This window comes from Rhipicephalus microplus, chromosome 2 (genome assembly GCF_043290135.1).
Source record: "Rhipicephalus microplus isolate Deutch F79 chromosome 2, USDA_Rmic, whole genome shotgun sequence".
NCBI classification, from domain to species: Eukaryota; Metazoa; Arthropoda; class Arachnida; order Ixodida; family Ixodidae; genus Rhipicephalus; species Rhipicephalus microplus.
The window spans coordinates 11,939,407-11,966,944 of record NC_134701.1 but is presented as its reverse complement, the minus strand read 5'-3'; the positions used below and the strand labels follow the sequence as shown (position 1 = coordinate 11,966,944).

The 27,538-nt window shown below is 47.4% G+C and overlaps 2 protein-coding genes across 3 annotated transcripts in view; one reads left to right on the top strand and one right to left on the bottom strand.

The window, feature by feature from the left end:
• Nucleotides 1-27,538, bottom strand: part of LOC142795790 (uncharacterized) — a 243,637-nt gene that overhangs the window by 108,734 nt on the left and 107,365 nt on the right. The window lies entirely within an intron of this gene.
• LOC142783861 (uncharacterized) lies at nt 24,122-25,141 on the top strand. Its single transcript, XM_075882577.1, has one exon. The coding sequence runs from the start codon at nt 24,140-24,142 to the stop codon at nt 25,139-25,141; it is 1,002 nt and encodes a 333-aa protein (XP_075738692.1). The 5' UTR covers nt 24,122-24,139.

Here is a 27,538-nt window from a genome sequence, read left to right as displayed (position 1 = left end):
AGTCCTGGCTAGAAATATACGACCGTGTGGCCGCCCTCAACCACTGCGACCATGACGAAAAGCTCCATCGTGTGTTCTTCTATTTGGAAGACACCGCAAGGACTTGTCTCGAAAATCAGGAGTCCACGCTCCGAACGTGGGATGTTTTCTGCGGCACATTTCTGCAAACGTTCGTAAAGAGAGAGCCGCTGCTTTATTAGAGACCCGGGTTCAGCTACCAAATGAAAATGTCGCCATTTTCACAGAAAAAATGACCCGACTATTCTGTCACGCTGACCCAGACACGCCTGAGGAGAAAAAAGTTCGTTTCCACATGCGAGGGGTCAAACAGGAGCTCTTCCTGGGACTGATGAGAGATCCACCGAACACCATCCAAAAATTTGTAGCCGAAGCGACCACTATCGAAAATACCCTGGACATGCGCACCAGACAGTATAATCGTCGCCTGACTCCAGAATGTGCGGCTGCTCAAGCCAGTAACACCGAAGATCGTGAAACGATCCGCGCATTCGTGCGGAAAGAGCTGCGCAAGCTGTTGCCTTCGGCGCAGCCTCAAGTGGATTTGATCGCCGACATTGTGCGAGAAGAAGTTCGGCAATCGCTTCGAATTCCCCAAGCACCGCTGCCCGAACCGGAGGCTATGAGCTACGCCGCTGCAGTGCGCCACAACGCTCCTCCCCATCCACGCCAAAACGCCGCCCCATCGCACTTCCGTCGACAACCGCCACCGCCGCCACCACCCCCACCGACGTCATACCGTTCGCCAGCGGCCCAGCGCAGTGCACCGAGGAAGACTGACGTCTGGCGCACCCCTGACCACCGCCCGCTTTGCTACCACTGCGGCGAGGCTTGACACACATACCGCCGTTGACAGTACCGACAGATGGGACTGCGTGGCTTCGCCGTCAATGCACCGCGTCCACAACCAGGAGAACGACCACGTGACATCGCCGACTACCTGACAAGAGCTCAGGGGACACCACGAAGGCCTTCGCGTTCTCCGTCACCCAGCCGCCGCACGTCGCCACACCATCGGCAGTACTCTGGCCTATCGCGGGGCGGTCTTTTAGCCCGTATCCGGAAAACTAAGGACAGCAACCGATGGAGGTGCGGTTGCTGTGCGACAAACTACCCAAGATCCTCCGACGACGATCTCGTCGCGACGAAGCTTTCCGAACACAACGCCAACCACGCAAAGCCCTGACGGCGAAACCTCACTTACCCAAGGTGACCTGACGACGCAACATGGAAGCAGCGGAACAAGCCGACGCAGCTGAGACCCGACGCCACGCCCTAACGGTAATGCGAGACGGCGAACCAGAGACATGGATCTTCTTATCGACGGCCACACTGTGACTGCTCTCGTCGATACTGGAGCCGACTACTCCGTCATCAGTAGGTCGTTCGCCGCGAAGTTAAAGAAAGTTAGGACAGCTTGCGAAAGCCCTAAAATCCGCACAGCCGGAGGTCATCTCGTAACGCCTGCAGGAATCTGCACAACGAGAGTCACCATTAACGGCCGTATTTATTCTACAGACTTCGTAGTCCTACAGCGTTGCTCAAGAGATGTCATCCTTGGTATGGACTTCTTATGCCTCCATGGTGCTGTCATCAACCTAAGAACAAAGTCGATAACGTTATCCACAGAAGAAGCACTATAGCCGCGCATAGTGCTTCTTCTCAAAAATTTTGGAGGTATTTAAGCGAGTCTAAGACAGGGAGTAGTAAAATGAAGGTTAATGGTGTAATAATAACTGATGCTCCAACTATTGCTGAACACTTTAATACATACTTCCAGAGCGTTTTTTCTCAAACCGATGATTATGAACTTGAGAATTCATTCGTTGACTCAGACAATGACCTATTAGTGACGCAAGAAGGCGTTTTGCACATGCTATTACAACTTGATCCCAAAAAACCTCCGGGGCCTGACGGCATTCCCAATGCTTTTTTTAACCGCTACGCTGAATACTTATCGGAATTCCTAACTGGACTTTTTAATCTTTCAATTGCTACGGGGGAAATACCGGCTGATTGGGGTATAGCACGTGTGAAACCAATTCATAAAAAAGGTGACCCCTTATCATTTGAGAATTACCGCCCTATTTCTATTACGAGCAGTTGTTGCAAGCTTCTTGAGCACGTTATTGCTAATTATGTGTATGAATTTCTCAGTGAACACAATGTTCTATCAAAGCATCAGCATGGCTTCAGAAGGGGGTTATCTACTGTTACCCAGTTAGTTACAACTGTCCATGAGTTTGCACGTGTGATTGATGTTTCTGGGCAAACTGATGTACTGTTTTTAGATCTTTGTAAAGCCTTCGATAAAGTGCCACACGGGAAATTGTTACACAAATTACAGCGTATTGGACTACCTACAAAAATTGTTCTGTGGATTCAGGCTTACCTTCAAGATAGACGTCAGTATGTAGTGATTGGTAATTCTTCATCGACTGTTCTTCGTGTGTCCTCTGGAGTCCCACAGGGAAGCGTGCTAGGGCCACTTTTGTTTTTAATTTATGTTAATGATTTAGCTTCTCTTATTCCTGAAAATGTGTCTGTGCGTTTGTTCGCGGATGATTGCGTCAATTTTAAGCAAATTTCCTCACCGTGTGATCATGTGGCTTTACAAGTTGCACTTATCGCTATCGATAACTGGTGTCAGAACGGGGGCATGCAGTTAAACACTAACAAAACTGTGCTTCTGCGCATCACCAGAAAGCTACGTCCTAGTCAATTCCACTATACTCTAAGAGGCACTAACATAAATAATGTAGACAAATATAAGTACTTGGGCGTCACACTCTCAAGCAAATTAACTTGGTCGACCCACATAACTGACATTACCACTTCTGCATTACGTAAGCTATGGTTTCTAAAAAGAAAACTAGCATCTGCACCCTCGCGTACTAAAATTCTAGCCTATAATGCCTGTGTTCGTTCTAAGCTTGAGTATGCTTCTATTATCTGGGATCCGCATACCTAGAAAGATATTATGAATCTGGAACGTATTAACAGAAAGGCTGTAAGGTTTATTTTTGGCAAATATCGTAGGTTTGATTCCCCGACCACCTTAATGCAATTAAACGACATTTCTACTTTAGAAGCTCGGAGAAAGTTCAGTCGTCTTTCCTTTCTTTACAATTGTTTGTGTGGTATTGTAAAAATAGATCTCCCTGACTGTGTTAAACCGCTCTCAGTACGACGTACTCGTCATGGTCATGAACATGCTCTAACCCCTATTTTTGCCCGATCAAATGCTTTTAAATATAGTTTTTTTCCTAGAACTGTCGATGACTGGAATTGTTTGCCGTGTGACATCTTTCATTCTAATAAGTTTCTTGGTGACCTTGAGCGTCACCTTCTTTCTTAACCTTTTGTTTCTTTTGCATTGTTGTCTGTTGTTTTCTACAATTACGTTTTGATGTATCCACTCTTGCTTGGGCCAGCACATTGGCCTGCAGTATTGTGAAATAAATAAATAAAATAAATAAATGCCGTCAGGCAACCATGCCTTGAATGTGCTGGAAGAACAAGTCACCATTCCACCTCGCTCAAGCATCGTTATTTCAGTCGGCGCTCCTAAATCACCTGACTTGAAAGGCGTCGTTGAAGGCAGTTAGCATCTGTTGGTCACCCGAAATATTTGCGTCGCAAGAGGAATTGCAGAGCTGCGGGGAGGCAAAGCAACGGTTATGCTCACGAATTTCAGCAATGAGTACAAACATGTAAACAAAGAAACGGTCTCATACATCGAAGAAATTGTCGAAGCCACCAGTGCTTTCGCCCTCGCCGATTCTGCGGAACCTGCTTAGAGGAACCAAGCCCCTCCCATAGCTTTCGATGTGAATCCCAGACTTCCGAACCCTAACCAAGAACAGCTCAAGGCCCTGCTCCTGCAATAAGAAGATTGCTTTTCGTTGTCATCGAAAATTTGGCAGACCCCAATCACGAAACATCGCATCATAACCGAAGAAAATGCCTGACCACTCTGTCGGAGTCCGTACAGGGTTTCCACGCGAGAACGTGCGGCTATGAAGAGACCAGTCGATGAAATGTTGCGGGATGACATTATCCAGCCGTGCAAGAGTCCATGGGCACCCACCATGGTGTTAGTGAAGAAAAAGGATGGAACCCTATGTTTCTGCGTCGATTATCGCCACCTGAACAAAATCACAAGAAAGGACGTGTATCCTCTCCCACGAATAGACGACGCACTCGATCGGCTCCATAACGCCAAGTACTTTTCGTCAGTGGACCTAAAGACTGGCTATTGGCAAATCGAAGTCAACGAATGAGACCGAGAGAAGATGGCGTTTATAACACCGGGCGGCCTCTTCGAGCTTAAGGTGATGCCCTTCAGTCTGCTCAGCGCCTGCAATATTTCAACGCGTTTTGGATACAGTACTGGCAGGATTGAAGTTGGAGGCTTGCCTTGTGTACTTGGACGACGTCGTCCTGTTTTTCTCGAGTTTCAACGAGCATCTTCGGTGCCTTGAAGCTGTACTTCAAGCCACCAAGACGTCCGGACTCACACTGAAGCCAGAAAAATGCAGATTTTCGTACGAGGAGCTCTTGTTTTTGGGGCACGTTATTGGCAAGTATGGAGTTCGTCCTCATCCACGGAAAACAGCCATCATCGCAGACTTCCCGCCGCCCACTTACAAAAAGGCGGTGCGCCGATTTCTGGGCCTGTGCGCCCATTATAGGCGGTACGTGAAAAACATCGCCCCCATCGCCAATCCTCTCACTAACCTTACCAAAGCCTACGGGGAGTTCAAGTGGCAAACGCCGCAGGAACACGCTTTCCAGGAGCATAAATAACGCCTACAGACGCCTCCGTTACTTGCCCATTTCGACGAATTCGCCGAGACAGAAATACACGCTGACGCAAGCAGCGTAGGTCTTGGCGCCGTTCTTGTGCAGAGGGCTGACGAACTTGAAAGGGTGATTAGTTATGTCAGCCGATCGCTATCCAAAGCAGAAGCCAATTATTCCAACACATAAAAGGAGTGCCTCGCCATCATCTGGGCTACGTCGAAATTTCGCCCCTCCATCTACGGCAGGCCCTTCAAAGTTGTGAGCGACCACCACGCCTTGTGTTGGCTAGCTATCTAAAAGGACCCTTCAGGTTGCCTCGCATGATGGAGCCTGAGACTTCAAGAATATGACATTACCGTCGTTTACAAGTCCAGCAAGAAACACTCTGACTACAACTGTCTCTCTCGTGTGCCTGTCGACCAACCACCACCCGACGACCCGGATGACGGCTACTTCTTGGGAACGATAACTACCTACGAATCGTGGTAGCTACCGACTACCTCACCTGCTACTCCAAGACAAAAGCCCTTCCCAAAGGCAGTGCATCCGAGGTAGCTAAGTTCTTCGTCTAAAATATCGTCCTACGTCACGGCGCTCCGGAGGTCCTTATCACCGACAGAGGAATGGCATTTACTGCCGACTTAACTCAAGCGATCTTGGCATACAGCCAGACAAATCACCGCCGGACGAAAGCGTACCACCCACAAAACAACGGCCTCACCGAGCAGGATCGCCGACATGCTGGCAATGTACGTCTATGTCGAACACAAGACGTGGGATGCCATTCTTCTATACCTGACTGCCGCATACAACACGGCAGTGCAGGAGACGACGCAGATATCTCCATACAAGTTTGTCTACGGTAGGAGCCCGGCAACGACACTCGGTGCCATGGTACCCAATGTCACCGACGAAGAAAACCTCGATGTGAGTGAGTACCTTCAACGCGCCGGAGAAGCCCGACAACTCGCGCGTCTTCGTATCAAGAATCAACAGACGACCGACAGGGGCCGTTACAATCTTCGACGACGCTTCGTGAAATACCAGCCCGGTGAACGTGTTTGGGTGTGGACGCCCATACGCCGACGTGGACTAGGTGAAAAGCTTCTGCAACGGTACTTCGGACCGTACAGGATGGTTCGACGTCTCGGCTTACTTGATTACGAGGTTGTCCCCGACGGCATCATGAACTCTCAACGACACCGATCGCGACCTGAAGTCGTCCATGTCGTGCGCCTCAAGCCGTTTCATGCGCGTTGACAAACTGAAACTGTTTTTTGTATTATTATTTTACGTAATTTATTCATTGTACATTCTTGCAATATTGTTGTACCTTCATTTTTATAAAGCATCGGGACGATGCCTTTTTCATAGGGGGGCAATGCCACGTTACATTTCCCAAGTTTTGTTATCGTCCCAAAACACTACGCAACTCTCAGCGCAAACCACGCCTTCAGTTTTCAAGAAGCTTCCGGACTGTAGTAGATCATTTCGATAAGATCACGCCTACTCTGCGAACTGTACAGATTATTCTGGAACCTACGCCACCGCCAGTGATAACGCTAGAACATTCGACGGCAAGAGTACAAGTGCCGACGCGCTTCGCCGCTTGTCAGTAGTTGATCGACGGCTGACGCTCCGTTCAGTACTATCTGTGCAAGACTGGTACTGTAATCGAACTTTCTGTTTACCGGGCACAGGTTCGCCCAAATAACCAGTTCCATCACAACATAAAGTCTCCTGTCTTCGGCCACGTCACGACCCCAACAAAGTATACTATCACGAAATCGCTCAGCACTATCACCTCGCACGTTCAAACAAAACACCACCGATTTCCGAACGCACGAAACCACAAGAAATCACATGGCGCCGCCTCCAAACGAATTCATTCCCGTGCCCACGGGTATACGCACACATTTACCCCGATCTGTTCAGTCTGCATTGCTCAAAATGTGGCTCCGTCGCCTCCCTCTCTCATAAAATATGGGGCTGCAGCGAGGATCCACCCCCACCTGATCTCCTGACCACTCCCTCGTCCGAGTCATGGGAAAGAGTACTCCGAGATACGAGCCTAGAAGTGCAGCTCCTGGCCATACAGCGAGCCGAGGAGATGCCGGGCAGGCACGGCCTGATCGCCATTCATCTGTGAATATTTTTTCACTTAAATAAAGTTGTTTCTCTCTCCTCTCTCTGGAGCTCTATCCTCTGCTCCCGTTTCGCCATACTCTCCCTCAGAAGCACCTCGATGCTAGCCTCCATGCGCTGTACGGCCGCCTTCAGTGCTTCGCACAGCCTGCACACAAAGTTCGCCTTCTGTGCGTCGGCCAAACTTGAGAATTCTATCTCATCCAAGTAGTACCAGCACTTGCATTCTTCGCACTGCACCAGCTCACTCTCGCCCGTGGTTTTCCTAGCCTCCTTAGCCATCGCCCGCCCTACCGTCGGACCAAGCGCCCGACAGCCCTAACCTCTCAATGGATGGATGGAAGGATTGATGTGGCTGTATCCTTTAGATAGGCCGGCGGCTAACACCACATAGCCGTAATACTTAGTGAACCACCTACTATATTTATCTTCTTTTCCTTTAAATAGTGAAATATAGGACTGGTACTTTGCAGTGAATGGTTTAATTTTCACTCGTGCCTTGACTTTAGCCACCAATCAGATAACCTCCTTCTAGTTAATTCTACCCACTTAGAGTGTATTTTTCCCTCCCTTTCTCTAAACCACAGTGATTTGAAAAACTCTGCGCCATCATCCTGACCTATAGGGTGAAGACCTTTACAGAGCATTATCAAGTGTTCAGCAGTTTTCTCTTCCTCTCCACACGCACTGCATACCGGGTCTGCCCCTTCTTATTTGTATTTGCTTATAGGTGTGATAGATCTCTAGTGCGGACTTCTTTATCATGCCATATCTCCACATGTCCGTCTCCGTTTCCTACACCTTCTTTTTAACTGGTTTTTCTTTTTGGTTTGGCCCCCTGCTGTTTTCTAAGTATTTATCCGTCCATTTTCTGGTTCGCTTCCTCCATTTTGTAACGACATTCCTCATGTAAAAGTAACTGAATACGTTCCTAGCCCAAAGCTCCCACTCGTTTCTCTCAATCGCTTCTCAAATTTTATCTTGCTGCTAGCTTCCCTGCCCTCAATTGATGTCCATCCCATATCACCTTGTACTCCCTGATTCGCAGTACTCCCGTGAGCTCCTAAGGCAAGCCTACTCATTCCACGTTGCTTAATGTCTAATCTTGCTTGAACTTCTCATGCACAAGACCGCATTGCCGAATGTCAGATCAGGAACCATGACCCCTTTCCGTATTCCTCTTACCACATCATACCTACTGTAATTCCATAGTGCCTTGGTTTTCATCACTGCTGCATTCCTGTTGCCTTTCACCATCACGCGTATATCGTGTTCCTTTAGGTACTCGGTTTCATTGCTTATCCATATGCCCAGATATTTGTATTTATCTGTTATCTCTAGCGTGACTTCCTGTATCCGAAGCTTACAACCTTCATTATCATTAAAAATCATGACTGCTGATTTTTTCTTACTGAATCTGAAATCTAACCTATCTCCGTCATTACCGCAGATGTCCATCAATCTCTGCAAATGTTCCTTGTTGTCAGCCATTAGCACTATATCATCTGCGTACATTAATGCTGATAGTGCCTGATCAATGAGTTTTTCTTGTTTGACGAAAGAGAGGTTAAAGCCAAGTCCACTTACCTCTAACTTGGCCTCTAATCCTTGTAGGTACGTCATGAATAACAAGGGTGACAGAGGACACCTTGCCTAAGCCGCCTTTTACATCTGTGTGCTTGAATACCTGTTTGTCCCACTTTATAACTACCTTGTTACTCTTATAGATTCCCTTTAAAAGATTGGTGACTCCATCTACCACACCTAGTGTGTCCTGTATTCCCCACAAGCCCTCTTGAACCACGTTATCGTACGCTCCCTTGATATCCAAAAAATGCTAGCCACAGGGGCCTGTGTTTCTTTTCTGCTATTTCGATGCACAGTGTCAGTGAGAACAGATTGTCTTCCAACCTCCTGTGTTTTCGAAATCCATTCTGCAGGTCCCCCAGCACCGCCTCATCTAGTATCCATGCCTGCAGTTTTTCTTTTATAATCTGCATTGCCAGCCTGCAGACCTCTGTTGTCACTGTTATAGGACGGTAGTTGTTTATGTGAGCTTTCTCCCCCTTTCCTTTATAAACAATGCTCCTACTGCTAAGTTTCCCTCCATCGGGGACTTCACCATTGATAATTGTTTTGCTCACTGCCTCTCTCAAAGTCTGTTTAGACTTGAGACCCAATGTCTTTATCAGCATAATTGAAATGTCATCTGGGTTTGTTGATGTACTGCTTGGAACCCTCTTCTCAGCCCTTTCGCACACTCGTTGTGAAAATGGAGCCATTGTGCCACTTGATCCATCCTTGTCTATTGTGCTGCATAAGGTACTTTTTTGTTGAAATTGTTCTGTCACCCTTGTTCTTATATATTCAATGGCTTCGCCCCTATCTGGCCTAATACGTTAAGTGGTAGGTACAGTAAAATCTCATTAATTCGGATTTCACGGGACCGGAAAAACTGTCCGAATTAACCGAATGCCGAATCAACGAATGAACAGGGAAGGGAACATTTAAAACAAGCTGCAGAAGCATACCTTTATTTGTTGAAGTATTTTGTAATAGTCGTCTGCGTTTTCGCGCAGATTGCGGCTGATATCATAATTTTTCTTAACTATTCCAAATGGCCAACTGCACGCAAGCTGTCGGGAGTGTTCAGGCAAGCGTCCTCTAATATTAACAGCGCCTCCGAGACTTCCCGTGAGGTGCGATGAGGTCGCGGCTGTATCTCCTCGCATGATTCTTCGTCGGAATTGTGGTCTTCTTGGGTGCCAGTGACATCATTATTAATTTCTTGATTGGTCAGGGGACCACTCGTGGCGACACCATGATCAATCGCATGTAGTCCTGAAAGGTCACATCTGTGGGAAGGACAGCATCGAAAGTCGGGCAGTCATCGTCGGTGGACTCGGCTGACACCTCCTCGATGCCAGCGTCAGCTACTGCTGCATGCTCGGGCCTCACAAAACCGCTGTGCCGAAAACAGTTGGCGATGACTTACGGCGGAGTCTTTTTCCACACGTGGGCGATGATGTGCACTGCGTCGAGTAAGTCCACTTGATACAACTTTCCAGCTTCTGAGCATAGGATCATTCGCTCTAGCAGGTGCTTGTGGTACTTCGACTTCACGTAGTGAATGATACCCTGGTCCATCGGCTGAAAAGTATACGTAGTGTTGGGCGGCAAAAAAACTACTTTAATGCTCTTCAGTTCGACTGTAGAGTTATGGGCACTGCAGTTGTCAACAACCATAATTATCTTGTGGTCCTTCGACGTGAAGTGCCGGTCCATCTGCTGCAGCCAGCCGCGAAAAATGTCTGATGTCATCCATGCCTTCCTGTTCGCTGTGTACTCGACAGGAAAACTTTTGACGTTCTTAAAACAACGTGGCTTAAGCGCCTTCCCGACGACAAGTAGTGGCAAACGCTCCGTGCCAGTCATATTGGCGGCAAGAAGCACAGTTATCCTTTGCTTGCACTTCTTGCCACCAATGTACGCGTTCCCTTTGAAAGTCACCGTCTTGTCGGGCAGAGCTCTAAAAAATAGAGCAGTTTCATCAGCTTGAACACGTCACGTGGTTCATATGCGGCGATGTGATCCAGCAGCTTCACATTTCTCCACTCGGTGGTCACGCTTTCGTCAACACTGGCCTTTTCGCCGCACACACTCCTGAAGACAAGTTCGTGTCTCTCTCGAAACCTCGCAAATCACACTTCTGACGCTTTGAACGATTCAATGTTCATCATTGCGCGTACTTCTCACCTTGCGCCATGATGAGAGGTCCACTCAAAGGCAGATGCGCGTTGCGACAGTGAGTAATCCACCGGAGCAAAGCTTCTTCGAGGTAGGGATGAGCTGCGGTTCGCAACCGCTTTCTAGATGCATGAAACTTCTCGCTTTCGAAGGCTTGTCGAATCTGTTGTTCATTTTTCACGTACATTCCCAACGTGCTCCATTTCACGTTGTACTAGGGTCATAACCTACTGTCGCGATTCGCCGTTCTTCAGTGCTCCCAACATTTTCACTTTATTCGCCAAGTTCTTCGTGTCGTATTTCTGCCGCTTTTTCGGCGTTGCCATGACTGCTGCGCACAATGGTGGTGGCATGCAAATACGGTCACAATGGAAGAAAAAGAGAACTCCGCAAGAAGAGATGGTTCCGACACGACAACACAAGGGAAAATGGCGTTGGAGGCGCTGAATACAGAAGAAAGAAGACGCCGACGTTCCGTGACGCTGCGATCGCCCCCACTAGTTGATGATGGCGATGCCACTCAGGTTTCGGTTTCACTCCAGTGGTGCCAGCGCTGCTTTATCACACTTTTGTGTAGCAGCAGCCGTCAGCATTTGTCCGAACTAAGCGGCGCGGAGCCGAGTTCCGACGAAATAACGAAGGTTTGGTCTCATAGATTAACATGCACTTCGGCCGGGACCGAAAGAGCCGTCCGAATTATCCGAATTTCCGAATTAACGGGTGTGTAATTAACGAGATTTTACTCTATAAACCTCTGTTCTAGACTTGTCTGATTTCTTAGGAAGTTTATATGGTTCCAAAATTTCGCAGCTGCCTTTCTATCGTTTTTATGTACTTCTGCCAGCCACTGAGCCCACTTTCTTCTAATCTTTTCAATGATCAGAAGGGATGCTTTCCTTCTACAGCTTGGAAAGATGTTCCATTTTCTTTCAACTCCATCTGTCAGTTCACCCCGTCGCTTAGCATGTATGTGTTCCCTAGACGCTTGCAGAGGTTTTGCTATGGCTCTTTTAACTTCCTCATCCCACCAACTCTTGGGTTTGTGTCTTCCTTTCCGGGGTGACTTGTCACGGGTCTTAGCAAGCTCTAGCTCAAACAGTCTAATTAGATTCGTGTATGCCCACACTGTTTTATTATCCTCAGTAATTACTTTCTCAATTTTTTATTAGAAATTACTCTTTGCCTTTTTGAATAAAATTTTTCCCGTAGTTGCTCATCTTGTCTCATTCCCACTTTCACTGCTCTTCCAAAACTTAGCTTGATACGTTTGTGATCACTACCCAGACGTCTGGAGCCACCTTCATCTATGTGCATTCCCCTGAGTTTATCATACATCCTATGTGATATCAGTGCATAATCTATTGTCGACTGCAGCCTTCCTACTTCCCATGTTATTTGCCTTTCACACTTCTCAGTACTGTTGCAAACGATTAAATCATGCCTTTCACACATAGCCATGATCAATTTGCCTGTTGGGTCAGTATACCTATCTATATCTTCTATGTGTGCATTCATATCTCCTAGTATAATTATTTCGCACTCTTCTCGTAATTCCTCAATGTCCGTTGATATACATTCCACCATTGCCTGGTAGTCCTCTTTGGCCTTTGCTCCCGTCCACAAGTACACCAAACCAAGGAGTGGCATCTGCCCAGCTACTTTCCCTATTAACCATGAATGTTCCATGCATCCCTGCTTGACTCTTTGCCAACCCATACTTTTATGCATAAATGCACCAATTCCACCCCCTTTTCCTGCCTTCTCTTCTATTGCAATATTCCCATACGTAGTCAGGATCGCAAGGTGGTTGCTCCATGTCCCAAAGGTGTGTCTCCACAACCCCATATACCATCAGCTCCTCCTACCTCAACTGCTCTTCTATCATTTCCCACTTTAACCTATTCCTGCCACCCTGCATGTTAATACAGCCTACGTCTGACTTGATTCGGCCCTTGTGCTTACGTCGATTTTTTCTCCCACGGACTCCGTGTGGCTTGAATATGTGTGCCCTTTTAGAACCGTCTTTGGCCACACTATTGGCCTCAAGGCTTTGGGTCTCCCTGAAAAAGCTGTGGCTTGCCGACCCATTCTATTACCGACCCTACTGCCCATCGCACCACTGTAGTGAATGACATCCTGTGCAAAAGGGCGAGCGCCGGGCTCGTACACGTCTTGGTTAACTTCCATTACGCTGTATTCGAGTTGCCGGCTCATACCCTTGATCACGCAGTTCGCCTCCGCCACCCTCCTTTCAATCCCATGAGACTGCCCCCAGACATTTGGGACTGTGCATATGGTCACATGCACACTCCCAGAGGCTTCTCGGAGCTTGTACATTCCATCCTCTAACTGCCTCTGAAGGTTCTGATCCTTGCCCTTCAACACATCATTCAGCCCAGCATGAATAATGACGAGATTTTTGCCCTCCATGCTGTCCTCTACAACATCCTGAGCTTTGGCCAGTGCATCCACCATGCTCTTTCCTGACTGGGCCTCCACCCTCACTCTCCCGTATTCCTTCACTGTCATGAAGAAGCCATCCCTAACCCTGGCCCCGTTAAAGTCCCCCACCACTAGGACCCTTCTACGCTCCAATCGCTGGCTTCCTGTTTGTGATGGTGTGCCTGCTTGCTTCCCCTGTTTCTCTCTCTGCCATCCGTCCTGTGTTTCTACCCTGCTCGACAACTGCCGCGCGCCTGAGCTGTATGTTCTCGGAGCATCCGTGCTGTGGCCAGACACTGCTGCCCCCTGACCTCCCTTCTCGCCTGTTTCTTCCCACCTGTCGCCTTCTCCGCTACCCACGTCTTCCATTTCACACCGCTCGGGGCTCTTTTACTCTTTTACCCACTGCTCGAGCTCGGTCCGCTCTTCCCGTTCTTTTCGAAGCTCACCCTTCATTTGCTTTAATAAGCTGGCGGTACCCTTCTCCCTCTCCGAGCTGTTTTTGGGGTTCTACTCCTGCTCCCGTTCCGCCCTAAGCTCCCCCTGAAGCCCCTCGATGCTAACCTCCATGCGCTGCACGGCTGCCTTCGCCTTCAGTGCCTTGCACAGCCTGCACACGAAGCTCGCCTTCTGCGTGCCGGCCAAACTCGAATATTCGGTCTCGTCCAAGTAGCACCAGCGCTTGCATACTTCGCACTGCACAAGCTCACTCTCGCCCGCGGTTTTTCTAGCCTCCTTAGGCATCACCCGCCCGACCATCGAACCAAGCGCCCGGAAACCCTAAGCTCAACCCTAATCCCACTATCCACTCGCCTCCGCCAACATTTCTACCTCAACAACTGTTAGAAGCTGCCGCCTACAGCGCACGCACACGTGTTCAATTTCGCTAGTAGACTCAAACTAGGCACCCCTTCGTGTACGGCTCTAGCTGTTTAACAACTATCAGAGCGCCCCGAACTTGTTCAAAACAGCCGCCTACCACTTTCACGTGGTCAACTTCACTGCATCATTCCCGTGTCCCACACCTACAGTACTCGCAACAAGTTATTGATAAGGGGAGAAAAAATAATAATGGTGATCACAAACACAATGAAATAAAAGAAAACTTATCTGTCGTTGCGCGCTGCTTGTGCACCAACCGACCTTCTCGACCTTGCACGACCTTGGATTCCGACACCATGGACAACAACATGGACACCGGAAGGCGCTAACACACGTCGGATCAGATTGGTGGCTAAAGTCAAGGCACGAGTGAAAATTAAACTATTCGCTGCAAAATACGAATCCTCAACCTCACTATTTAAGGAAAAATGAATAAATCTAGTTTTTAGTTCATTAAGTATTAAGGCTTGGTGGCGCTAGTCACTGCCCGATATAAAGAGTACCGCCATATCCATCCATCCATGACCTGTTCGGCGGATTCAAGGTTGTGCAAGGTCGTGCAAGGTTGGTTGGTGCAGAGGCAACGCCCAACGAGAGATAAGTTTCTCTTCATTTCATTGTGTTTGTGAACACCATTATTATTTTTTTCTCCTAATCAATAATTAGCGTTGCGAGTATTGTAGGTGTGTGACACGGGCGACGTTGTAGTGAAGTTGACCACTTGAACGGGCTAGGCAGCTGTTTTGAAGAAGGTCGGGGCGCCCGGTTAGTGAAAGAGCTAGAGCCGAATACAAAGGGGACCTAGTGAGAGGCTACTAGCGAAATTTACACGTATGTGTGTGGTGTAGGCGGCAGCTTCAAACAGTTTTCTAGGTAACGGAGTTAACGGAGAGTTAACGGAGGCGGCTGGATAGTGGGATTAGGGTTGAACGTAGGCCTGTGGGGCACTCGGTCTGATGGTCATGCGGGCGATGGCTAAGGAGGCTAGGAAAACCACGAGCGAGAGTGAGCTGGTGCAGTGCGAAGAATGGAACCGCTGGTGCTACTTAGATGAGACAGCATTCACGAGTTTGGCCGACGCGCAGAAGGCGAGCTTTGTGTGCAGGCTGTGCGAGGCACTGAAGGCGGCCGTGCAGCACATGGAGGCTAGCAACAAGGGGCTTCAGGGGGAGCTTAGGGCGGAACGGGAGCAGAAGATAGAACTCCAAAAACAGCTCGGAGCGTCGCGTGAGTGGGAGGAGGCTACCGCCAGCCTATTAGAACAAATGAAGGGCGAAATTTGAAAAGAACGGGAAGGGCGGACCGAGCAAGAGCAGCGGGTAAAGGAGCTAATGCCGCTTTGCCCCGGCCCCGAGCAGTGTGAGACGGAAGGAGTGGGTAGCGGAGAAGGCAACTGGCGGGAAGCAACAGGCGAGAAGGGAGGTTAGGTGGCCGCAGTGTCTGGCCACAGCACGGAGGCTCCTAGAACATACAGCTCGGTGGCGCAGCAGTCTTCAAGCAGGGCAGAAACACACGACAGACGGTAGAGAAACAGATGAAGCAAACAGGGGCGCCATCACAAACAGGAAGCCAGCGATTGGAGCATAAAAGGGTCATAGTGGTGGGGGACTCTAACGTGACCAGGGTTAGGAATGGCGTCTTCAAGACAGTAAAGGAAGATGGGAGAGTCAGGGCGGAGGCACAGTCAAGAAAGAGCATGGTGGATGCACTGGCCAAAGCTCAGGAGGTTTTAGAAAACAGCATGGAGGGCGAAAATCTAGTCGTTATTCATGCTGGGCTCAATGATGTGTGGAAGGGCAAGGATCAGAACCTTCAGAGGAAGTTAGAGGTTGCGATGCGTAAGTTCCGAGAAACCTCTGGGAGTGTGCATGTGACCATATGCACTGTCCTAGAGATCGGGGGGCCGCCTCGTGGGATTGAAAGGAGGGTAGTGGAGGCCAATTGTGTGATCAAGGGTTTGAGCCAGCAACTCGGATACAGCGTAATGGAAGTTAACCAAGACGTGTACGAGCCCGGCGCGCGCCCCTTTGCACAGGATGACATTCACTAAAGTGGTGCGACGGGCAGGAGGGTCGGTAACAGAATGGGTCGCCGAGCCATAGCTTTTTTAGGGGGACCCAGAGCACTGAAGCCAACAGTGCAGCCAAAGACGGACCTAAAGGGGCACAAATATTCAAGCCACACGAACTCCATGGGAGAAGAAATCTATGTAAGCACAAGGGCTGAGCTAAGCCAGACGTAGGCTATATTAACATGAAGGGTGGCAGGAATAGGTTAAAGTGGGAAGAGATAGAAGAGCAGTTGAGGCAGGAGTAGCTGACGGTATATGGGGTTCTGGAGACACATCGTCGGGATATGGAGCAACCACCCTGCGATCCGGACTACGTATGAGAATATTGCAATAGGACAGAAGACAGCAAAAAGGGGGTTGAATTGGTGCATTTAGACATAAGAGCATGGGTTGGCAAAGAGTCAAGCAAGGGTGCATAGAACATTTATGGTTAAGTGGGAAAGTAGCTGGGCAGATGACACTCCTTGGTTTGGTGTACATGTGGACAGGAGCAAAGGCCAGAGAGGGAAATCAGGCAATGGTGGAGTGTATATCACAGGACATTGAGGAATTAGGAGGAGAGTTCGAGATAATTATACTAGGAGATATGACTGCGCACGTAGAAGATACAGATGGGTATACTGACTCTACAGGCAAATAGATCATGGATATGTTTGAAAGGCATGATTTGATCATATGCAACAGTACTGAGAAGTGGGAAGGTCAAATAACATGGGAGGCAGGAAGGCTTCAGTCAACTATAGATTACGCACTGATGTCACACAGGATTTATGATAAGCTCAGGGAATGCACATAGATGAAGGTGGCTCCAGAAGTCGGGGTAGTGATCACAAACGTATCAAGCTAAGTTTCGGAAGAGCAGCGAAAGTGGGAAGGAGACAAGATGAGCAACTACAGGAAAATTTTCATTCAGAAAGGCAAATAGTAATTGGTACTAAAGAAATTGAGAAAGTAATCACTGAGGATAATAAAACTTTGTGGACATACACAAATCTAATCAGACTGTTTGGGCTAGAGCTTGCTAAGGCACGTGACAAGTCACCTCGGAAAAGAAGACACAAGCCCAAGAGTTGGTGGGATGAGGAAGTTAAGATAGCCATAGCAAAACGTCAGGACGTCTCTAGGGAACACAGACATGCTAAGCAACGGGGTGAACCGACAGATGATATTAAAAGAAAATGGGAAATCTTTCTAAGCTCTAGAAGGGAAGCATCCCTCCTGATCACTGAAAATATTAGACGAAAGGGTACTCAGTGGCTGGCAGAAGTACATAAAAAGAACATAAAGGCAGCTGCGAAACTTTGGAACCATCTAAACTCCCTAAGAAACGAAACAAACCTAGAGCAGATGTTTAAAACTAAAGATTGCTAGGCTAGAAGGAGACGAAGATATGTAATATATACGAACAAGGGTGACAAAAAAAATTCAACAAAGAAGTGCCTTATGCACCACAATAGACAGGGATGGATCAAGTGGCACAATGGCTCCATTTTCACAAAGAGAGTGCGAAAGGGCTGAGAATAGGGTTCCAAGTAGTACATCAACAAACCCAGATGGCATTTCAATTATGCTGATAAAGACATTGGGTCGGAAGTCTAAACAGACTTTGAGAGAGGCAGTGAGCAGAACTATAATCGATAGTGAAGTCCCTGATCGATCGAACTTAGCAGGATGAGGATGAATTATAAATGAAAGGGGACAAAGATGACATAAAAAACTACCGTCCCATAACAGTGGCTTCAGTGGTCTACAGGCTGGCGATGCAGACTATAAAGGAAAGACTGCAGGCATGGATAGAGGATGAGGGGGTGCTGGGGAACTGCAGAATGGATTTCGGAAACACAGGACGTTGGAAGACAACCTGTTCTAACTGACGCAGTGCATCGAAATAGCAGAAAAGAAACTCAGACCCCTGTGGCTAGCATTTTTGGATATCAAGGGAGCGTACGATAGCGTGGTTCAAGAGGACTTGTGGGGAATACTGGACACAATAGGTGTGGAAGATGGAGCCACTAATCTTTTAAAGGATATCTATGGATATCTATAAAAGTAACAAGGTAGTTACAATGTGGGAAAAACAGGTATCCAAGCCCACAAAAGTGAAACGGGGAATTAGGTAGGGGTGTCCACTGTCACCCTTGTTATTCATGATGTACCTACAAAGATTAAAGACCAAATTAGAAGAAGTGGACTTGGCTTCAACCTCTCTTTAGTCAAACAAGGAAAACTCATTGATCAGGTACTACCAGCATTAATGTACGCAGATGATATAGTTGTAATGGCCGACAACAAGGAAGATTTGCAGAGATTGATGGACATCTGCGGTAATGAGAGAAATAGGTTAGATTTTAGATTCAGTAAGGAGAATCAGCAGTCATGATTTTATTGATAACGAAGGTAGTGAGCTTAGAATACAGGAAGTCACGCTAGGGATAACAGATATACACAAATATCTGGGCGTATGGATAAGCAATGGGACCGAGTACCTAAGGGAACTCGAAATATACGCGACGACTAAAGGTAACAGGTATGCAGCAGTGATGGAAAATAGGGCATTGTGGAATTACAGTAGGTATGATGTTGGGAGAGAAATATGGAAAAAGGTCATGCTTCCTAGGCTGACTTTCGGCAATGCGGTCCTGTGCATGATATCAGAAGTTCAAGCAAGATTGGAAATTAAGCAACGTGGAATAGGTAGGCTTGCTTTAGGAGCCCACGGGAATACACCAAATCAGGGAGTGCAAGGGGATGTGGGATGGCCATCATTTGAGGGCAGGGAAGCTAGCAGCAAGATAAAATTTGAGAAGCGATTGAGAGAAATAGGGAGGACCGTTGGGCTAGGAAGGTTTTCAGCTAATTGTACATGAAGAATGTCGATACAGAATGGAGGAAGTGAACCAGGAAATTGACTGGTAAATACTTAGAAATCAGCAGGTGGCCAAACTAAAAAGAACTATCGGTGAAGAAGAAAGTGAAGGAAACGGAGACTGGCATGTGGAGAATTGGCATGATTAAGAAGCCCGCACCAGAAATCTATTGAACTTTTAAGCAGGAAATTGCCAAGTAAAAAATCTTTGATAATATACGCGGTAGTTCTCTACTGTTTGAGGCAAGGACGGGAGTATTGCAAACCAAGACATATCGGGCCAAATACGAAGGGATAGACACGGTATACAGTGCATGTGGAGAGGAAGAAGAAACTGCCGAACACTTGATAATATTCTGTAAAAGGCTTCACCCTATAGTTCAGGATGATGGCGCAGAGTTTTTCAAAGCATTGGGATTTAGGGACAGGGAGGGCAAAATAGACTTTTAGCGGGTAGACTTATCTAGAAGGAGGTTATCTGATTGGTGGGTAAAGTCAAGGCACGAGTGAAAATTAGACCCTTCACTGCAAAGTAGCAGTCCTATATTTCACTATTTAAAGGAAAAGAAGATAAATATAGTAGGTGGTTCACTAAGTATTACGGCTATGTGGTGTTAGCCGCCACCCTATCTAAAGGATACAGCCACATCAATCCTTCCCTGGATGGATTCGGTTCGGACTGTCACGGTGGATGGACGTCTTTTTGAGCACTCCCGGTTGACTGCGCAGATAAGTGGTTTTACATGTTTTGAGCTTCTCTTTGTCTTTATAATTAATAAGGCAGCAGTTAAAATCTTTGTAGCACTTATTACATTGTACGGCTTTTTCGAGGGTCAGTCACCAGGTATTCATTAGTTTGTGCTCGTGTGTGTGTTTGATTTTCTTAATTTTTTGTTGTTGTTTTTCTTGCCACTTTGTGGGGGAGGTGCACGTACATTGAATTTGCAAATTTTTGTAGTTGAGCTTAGACTTTCTCTTTTTCGTAGGGCAGGGCTTGAGTTTTGTAATAATCGAGTCAGACAAGTCATAGGGAAAATTGGTGTCAGAAAGACGTGGTTAAAAAGACTTTAAATTGTTCAGGATGCCGGGTGGGTTTGAAAATCGACCCAAGTGTAGAATCGGATGGGGAAGAGATGCGAAGTCTGGGCAATGTGACGTCGAGGAAAAATGGAGAAAATGACGGTTGCCCAGAGTGAATTGCTGATGAGAATCACCAAGCTGGAGACTGCGTTGGCGACAGAGCAAACGAAAACGAGCGCAATGGGAAAAAGGGGTAAGTCCACCGAGGAAGCACTAGCGAAGCTGAACAAAGGAGCGGCCTACGGAGAGAACAGTAGGGAACCGGCAACCAGAACTGCGGAGAAGAAACAGGAAGCAAGTTTGGAAAAAAACAGGATCAGCCAGTTCAATTGTCGCAAGGCCCAGCTTCAGCAAAGTAGTGGTGGAGCTGGGAGGGGACAAAGCAGCCGGCGTCACAGGTGCTAGTAACCCCAAGGCGTAGGACGCTCCAGCTGAAAAGTCACAGCATGTGACAATCGCCGGGGACTCGAATTTAAATTGATGCACAGAAGCAATCAAAGAATGGGTAAGAGGTGACAAGAGGGTTGTAGTAGGGGTGTTCCCTGGACGCAAGCTGGAAGTAGTCATCAGGCAAGCGAGCGCTGTGGGAATTGAGGCCGGTCCACTGCCTTTGCACGGGCTTTGCCGCCGATTTCTTTGTTCTCATATCCGGACATGTCTCCCCTCTTCCGCTGTCTGCCGCACTGGGGGAGCGGAGTGACGTTTAACCCACACACCCGGTAGCGGATGTTGACTAGGGCGCCGCGCGGAGTCTCCCGGGAGGTTTTCGCGCGCTGCGTCGGGAGCGGGCAGAGAGACCTCTCCGGGGACGACATGGAGTAACCACGCTTTTCTTTTCTGTCGGTAAGCTCCCTGTGGGGCTCGCTCGGACTTCGCCAACAGCGCCTGTGGCGAACGCTTAGCTTATGTCGCCCCCCCCCCCCCTCCCGAACGCTAGGCCGAAGAGTGGTACGGGGTCCTAGTGCGTGGCCTAGCTACGCCGACCCGTCTCCCTCCGAAGCCAACGCTAGCGCCTTTGCCATCGCTCGAGCCACCGGGCCTTGGTCCCGGTGTCTCCGTGGATCACCTTTACCACGGAGACGTGCTCATGGCACCCTGTGTAGTGGATAGTGGATGGTGTAGTGGATGCCTGTGGCGCGGATAAGCCTATTTGCTTTCCCGCCGCGTCTTCGCAACTGGCTGTACTGCGTTTAGTGTTGCCACAGACAATAAAGTGTTGCGACTTTGAGCCGTATCGTGTTCTCGCCACGGCCATGGTTAACGCGTGCCCGGAGGCTCGCTAACACCGGACCCACGCTAGTGGCCGTATTCCATCGGGACACGTGTCACTACAGCACAAAACTCAAAACTACAGCTGACAGACGAAACCTCGTGATAATTTCAGCTGGCTTAAACGATGTCCTAAATGGAGATAAAGCAGGAATAGCAATCACACTGGCGAAAGTGTCGATAACATGCGCGCCACTTCTCCTCAGGTACAGGTAGCGATATGCACGATACCGGAGGTACCGGTGCGTGACAGCAACCTGCAAAGAGCGGTTGTCAACGCAAACCAAGAAATATGGCGTATGAGTCGAGAGAAAGGCTTTAAGGTGGTGGAAACAAACAGATAGGTGCATAGGTGGGGTGGTTTTCAATGAGCCAGAATTCACTTCGATGGGCGGCTAGGTCATGAGGTGGGTTGGCAACTTGCAGGACGCGCAGTACCTTTTTTGGGGGGCACGCGGGCCGTTCGGGATTCAGGATAGCTAGTAACGAGGAAAACAACCAGGGAGACACTTTGACCGGTGCTATCCACAGATACGATCCCAAAGTGGCACCAGTATCTAAGATAGGGAAAGTCCGAGGCAGAAATAGGCTTGGCCATGAACGCTGAGCAAATTCAGACAGGGTATATTAACATGCAGGGTGGCAGGAACAGGCTGAAGTGGGAAGAGCCTAGAAGAACAGCTAATGGTGGAGAGGCCGATGGTATACGGTTTTGCAGAAACACATCTTAGGGACATGGAACAACCTCCTAACAATCATGACTATGCATGGGAATATTGTAATCGAACAGAAGGCAGCAGAAAGGGGGGTGGTATTGGGGCATTCATTCATAAATGTACAGACGGGATAGGGTCAAGCAGGAATGCAAGGAACCCTTGAGGCTAAAAGGGAAAGTGGCAGGGCAAATGACACTCCTTGGTTTCGTGAATTTGTAACAGGAGCAAAGGACAGAGAGGAAAACCAGGCAATGGTAGAGCGTATATCAAAGGACATTGAGGAGTTAAGAGGAGATTGCGAGATAATTATACTAGGAGTTATGAATGCGCATATACAAGATATAGATGGGTATACCGACCCAACAGGCAGAATTATGATGGATATGTGCGAAAGGCATGTTTTGATCATTTGCAACAGTACCGAGAAGTGTGAAGGACAAATAACATGAGAGGTAGGAGGGCTGCACTCCACGATAGATTACGCACTGATGTCACATAGGATGTATGATAAGCTCAAGGGAATGCACATAGATGAAGGTGGCTCCAAAAGTCTAGGTAGTGATCACAAACGTGTCAAGCTAAGTTTTGGAACAGCGCTGAAAGTGGGAAGGAGACAACAGGAAACTACAGGAAAATTTTTATTCAGCAAGGCAAATAGAAATAGCTACTAAACAAATTGAGAAAGTAATCACTGAGTATAATAAAGCAGTGCGGACATACACGAATCTCATTAGACTCTTTGAGCTAGAGCTTGCTAAGACGCGTGACAGGTCACCACGGAAAAGAAGACAAAAACCCAAACGTTGGTTGGATGAGGAAGTTAAGAGAGCCATAGCAGAACGTCAGGAAGCCTCTAGGGAACACAGACATGCTAAGCAGCGAGGTGAACCGACAGATGATGTTGAAAGAAAATGGGCAACCTTTCTAAGCTGCAGAAGGGATGCATCCCTTCTGATCAATGAAAATATTAGAAGGTAGGGAGCTCAGTGGCTGGAAGAAATACATAAAAAAGATAGAAAGGCAGCTGCGAAATTTTGGAACCATCTAAACTCCCTAAGAAATCAGACTAGCCTAGAGCAGAGTTTTATAACTACAGCCCAAGGTGCTAGGCTAGAATGGGACGAAGCTATAGAATATATAAGAACAAGGGTGACAGAAAAATTTCAATAAAGAAGTACTTTATACAAGGACGAATCAAGGGGTGCAATGGCTCCATTTTCACAACAAGAGTGGGAAAGGGCTGAGAAAAGGGTTCCTAGTAGTACATCAACAGGCCCAGATGGCATTCCAATTAGGCTGATAAAGACATTATGTCCGAAATCTAAGCAGGTTTTGAGAGAGACAGTGAGCACAATATTAATCGATGGTGAAGTTCCAGATGGATGGAACCTTAGCAGGATGAGCATGATCTATAAAGGAAAGGGGGACAAAGCTGACATAAACAACTACCGTCCTATAACAGTGACATCAGTGGTCTACAGGCTGGCGATGCAGATTATAAAGGAAAGACTGCAGGCGTGGATAGAGGATGAGGGGGTGCTGGGGGAACTGCAGAATGGGTTTCGGAAACACAGGAGGGTGGAAGACAATCTGTTCTCACTGACGCAGTGCATCGAAATAGCAGAAAAGGAACACAGGCCCCTGTGGCTAGCATTTTTGGATATCAAGGGAGCGTACGATAGCGTGGTTCAAGAGGAATTGTGGGGAATACTGGACACACTAGGCGTGGAACATGTAGTCACTAATCTTTTAAAGGGTATCTATAAAGGTAACAAGGTAGTTATAAAGTGGGAAAAACAGGTATCCAAGCCTGCAGAGGTAAAACGGGGGCTTAGACAGGGGTGCGCCCTGTCACCCTTATTATTCATGATGTACCTACAAGGATTAGAGGTATAATTAGAGGGAAGTGGACTGGGCTTCAACCTCTCTTTAGTGAAACAAGGAAAACTTATTGATCAGGCACTACCAGCATTAATGTACGCAGATGATATACTGCTAATGGCCAACAACAAGGAAGATTTGCAGATATTGATGGACATCTGCGGTAATGAGGGAGATAGATTAGATTTCAGATTCAGTAAGAAAAAATCAGCAGCCATGATTGTTAATGACAATGAAGGTAGTGAGCTTAGAATACAGGAGGTCACGCTAGCGATAACAGATAAATACAAATATCTGGGCGTATGGATCAGCAATGGGACCGAGTATCTGAGGGCACACAAAATATACGTGACGACTAAAAGTAACAGGAATGCAGCAGTGATGAAAAATAGGGCATTGTGGAATTACAGTAGGTATGATGTTGGGAGAGAAATATGGAAAAAGGTCATGGTTCCTAGGCTGACTTACGGCAATGCGGTCTTGTGCATGAGATCAGAAGTTCAAGCAAGATTAGAAATTAAGCAACGTGGAATAGGTAGGTTTGCTTTAGGAGCTCACGGAAATACACCAAATCAGGGAGCACAAGGTGATATGGGATGGACATCATTTGAGGGCAGGGAAGCTAGCAGCAAGATAAAATTTGAGAAGCGATTGAGGGAAATGGGGGAAGAGCGTTTGGCTAGGAAGGTTTCCAGCTACTTGTACATGAAGAATGTCGATAGAAAATGGAGGAAGCGAACCAGGAAGTTGACCGGTAAATACTTAGAAAACAGCAGGTGGCCAAACCAAAAACAACTATCAGTTAAGAAGAAAGTGAAGGAAACTGAGACTGACATGTGGAGAATGGGCATGATTAAGAAATCTGCACTAGAGATCTATCGAACTTTTAAGCAGGAAATTGCCAAGGAAAGGATCTATGATAATACTCGGGGTAGTTTTCTACTGTTTGAGGCCAGGACGGGAGTACTGCGAACCAGGACATATCGGGCCAAATACGAAGGGGTAGACACAGTATGCAGTGCGTGTGGAGAGGAAGAAGAAACTGCCGAACACTTGATAATGTTCTGTAAAGGGCTTCACCCTATAGTTCAGGATGATGGCGCAGAGTTTTTCAAAGCACTGGGGTTTAGGGACCGGGAGGGCAAAATAGACATTAAGCGGGTAGAATTAACTAGAAGGAGGTTATCTGATTGGTGGCTAAAGTCAAGGCACGAGTGACAATTAAACTCTTCACTGCAAAGTACGAATCCTCCAACTCACTGTATAAAGAAAAAAATAAATCTAGTTTTTGGTTCATTAATTATTAAGGTTGGGTGGCGCTAGCCACTGCCCGATCTAAAGGGTACAGCCATATCCATTCATCCATCCGTGTAGGGAGCGGCGCACATCTCTGCGTTTGCTGCAGGTGCGCTGGGATTTTCTTCGCAACCAGTCGCTACATTGCAAGTATACCATCAGTCAGTGTTTGCGCTAGGTCCATCTGAAATGCCTGAGGATGTCAAGGGGAAAAAAGAAGACCCAGCGTTGGTGCTTTGTGCCTGGGTGCCGATAGTGTCGATAGATCATGCATCGTACACTGCTGAGCGAAGTGACTCCCGCCTTGTATATTGTGTCGCAGGCTACGTTGCGAGAAAGCGTATACTTAGCAATAATTGTGATGAGTGGAAGAACGCCTGTCTTGTCTCGAGAGAAAATGTGCCAGGAAGTCTCCCAGTCTAGGCAAGGAAGCTGTGCGATTTGGGCGGACTTTTGTATCCGTCGAATTCTCTTTATACTCTCATTCTGAACCTTGAGGACAAAATCGCTCGTTTCTTGAGCTCAGCACGTCTTCACGCCAAGTCGGCCATAGAGATGCTGAATGGAATTGGCGAGACACAACAAATTGGCTGCCCAAAGCATGGTGCTCTCTTGACCAAAAGTGTGGTGCGATTTTATTGCCTCACTCGTGTCCACTTTTTTTAAAGGCATGAACCGAAAAGAAGACAAAAAGAAAGGGCGGAGAGTTAAGCCATGTGTACTCTAGTGGCAGAGCATGAATACCTTGGCATGCATGAAAATAAAGTTATGTTCTTGTTAAAAAAGTGTCTCCTCTATTTCTGCTGCTGGGGACAATTCTCGAGTCACAGGCTTCGCGGCATACGTAAGTTTTAGCGCTCTTACAGCATTACTCGTCTAAGTTAATGAGCAATTGAAGGCTGCTAAAACTTATACGTTCGGAAACCGATAATTGAATGCCAAGTGAAAATTTAAGCTGCGACTCGCACAAGATTACGCGTTCGCGGCGGAGCAGCAAAACAAGGCTCTTGTACCGACGTTTCTGCTCGTGGATAAACGAACTTATCATGCTGCAAGTAATATGAAGCCTTCCAGTAATCGCAACGTCTCGTAACACCCCTACAGTTCTGCGGTGAGTGACCGCAATATTAGGAAATCCACAAAAGTTGGTGTCGGGTCTCGCTCATATGCCTTCTCGAGAATTGTTTTCAGAGGCGTGAAGATATAGAGATACTTAAGCCACGTAAGACATTACGTGGCTTAAGTATCTTAAGTATTGTGGTGCATTGAATCAATAAAAAAGGTTTTCACCGAAAATAGGTGACAGCCATATAGCGTGAGAGCAGGCCCGTAGCCAGAAACTTTTTTCAGGGGGGGGGGGGGGCACTTGCAAAAAACTAAGAAAAAAGGTGCCCCTTCCCCCCCCCCCTCGGCTATGGGCCTGCGTCTAACTGCGTGAGAGAGATTTCTGCGGAGAGCAGCGCGCGCTCATTGGTATGTCACCTGCGCAAGATTACCCGATGGATGGATGGGATGGATGGATGGATGGATGGATGGATGGATGGATGGATGGATGGATGGATGGATGGATGGATGGATGGATGGATGGATGGATGGATGGATGGATGGATGGATGGATGGATGGATGGATGGATGGATGGATGGATATGGCTGTACCCTTTAGATCGGGCAGTGGCTAGCGCCACCCAACCTTAATAATTATTGAACCAAAAACTTGATTTATTTTTTTTTCTTTATACAGTGAGTTGGAGGATTCGTACTTTGAGTGAAGTGTTTAATTGTCACTCGTGCCTTGACTTTAGCCACCAATCAGATAACCTCCTTCTAGTTAATTCTACCCGCTTAATGTCTATTTTGCCCTCCCGGTCCCTAAACCCCAGTGCTTTGAAAAACTCTGCGCCATCATCCTGAACTATAGGGTGAAGCCCTTTACAGAACATTATCAAGTGTTCGGCAGTTTCTTCTTCCTCTCCACACGCACTGCATACTGTGTCTACCCTTTCGTATTTGGCCCGATATGTCTTGGTTCGTAGGACTCCCGTCCTGGCCTCAAACAGTAGAGAACTACCGCGTATATTATCAAAGATTTTTTACTTGGCAATTTTCTGCTTAAACGTTCGATAGATTTCTAGTGCAGGCTTCTTAATCATGCCAATTCTCCACATGCCAGTCTCCGTTTCCTTCACTTTCTTCTTCACCATTAGTTCTTTTTAGTTTGGCCACCTGCTGATTTCTAAGTATTTACCAGTCAATTTCCTGGTTCACTTCCCCCATTCTGTATCGACATTCTTCATGTACAATTAGCTGAAAACATTCCTA

Excerpts from the sequence above, each read along its gene's own strand:
- LOC142783861 (XM_075882577.1), top strand. The coding sequence starts at position 24,140 with ATGATTGTTAATGACAATGAAGGTAGTGAGCTTAGAATACAGGAGGTC.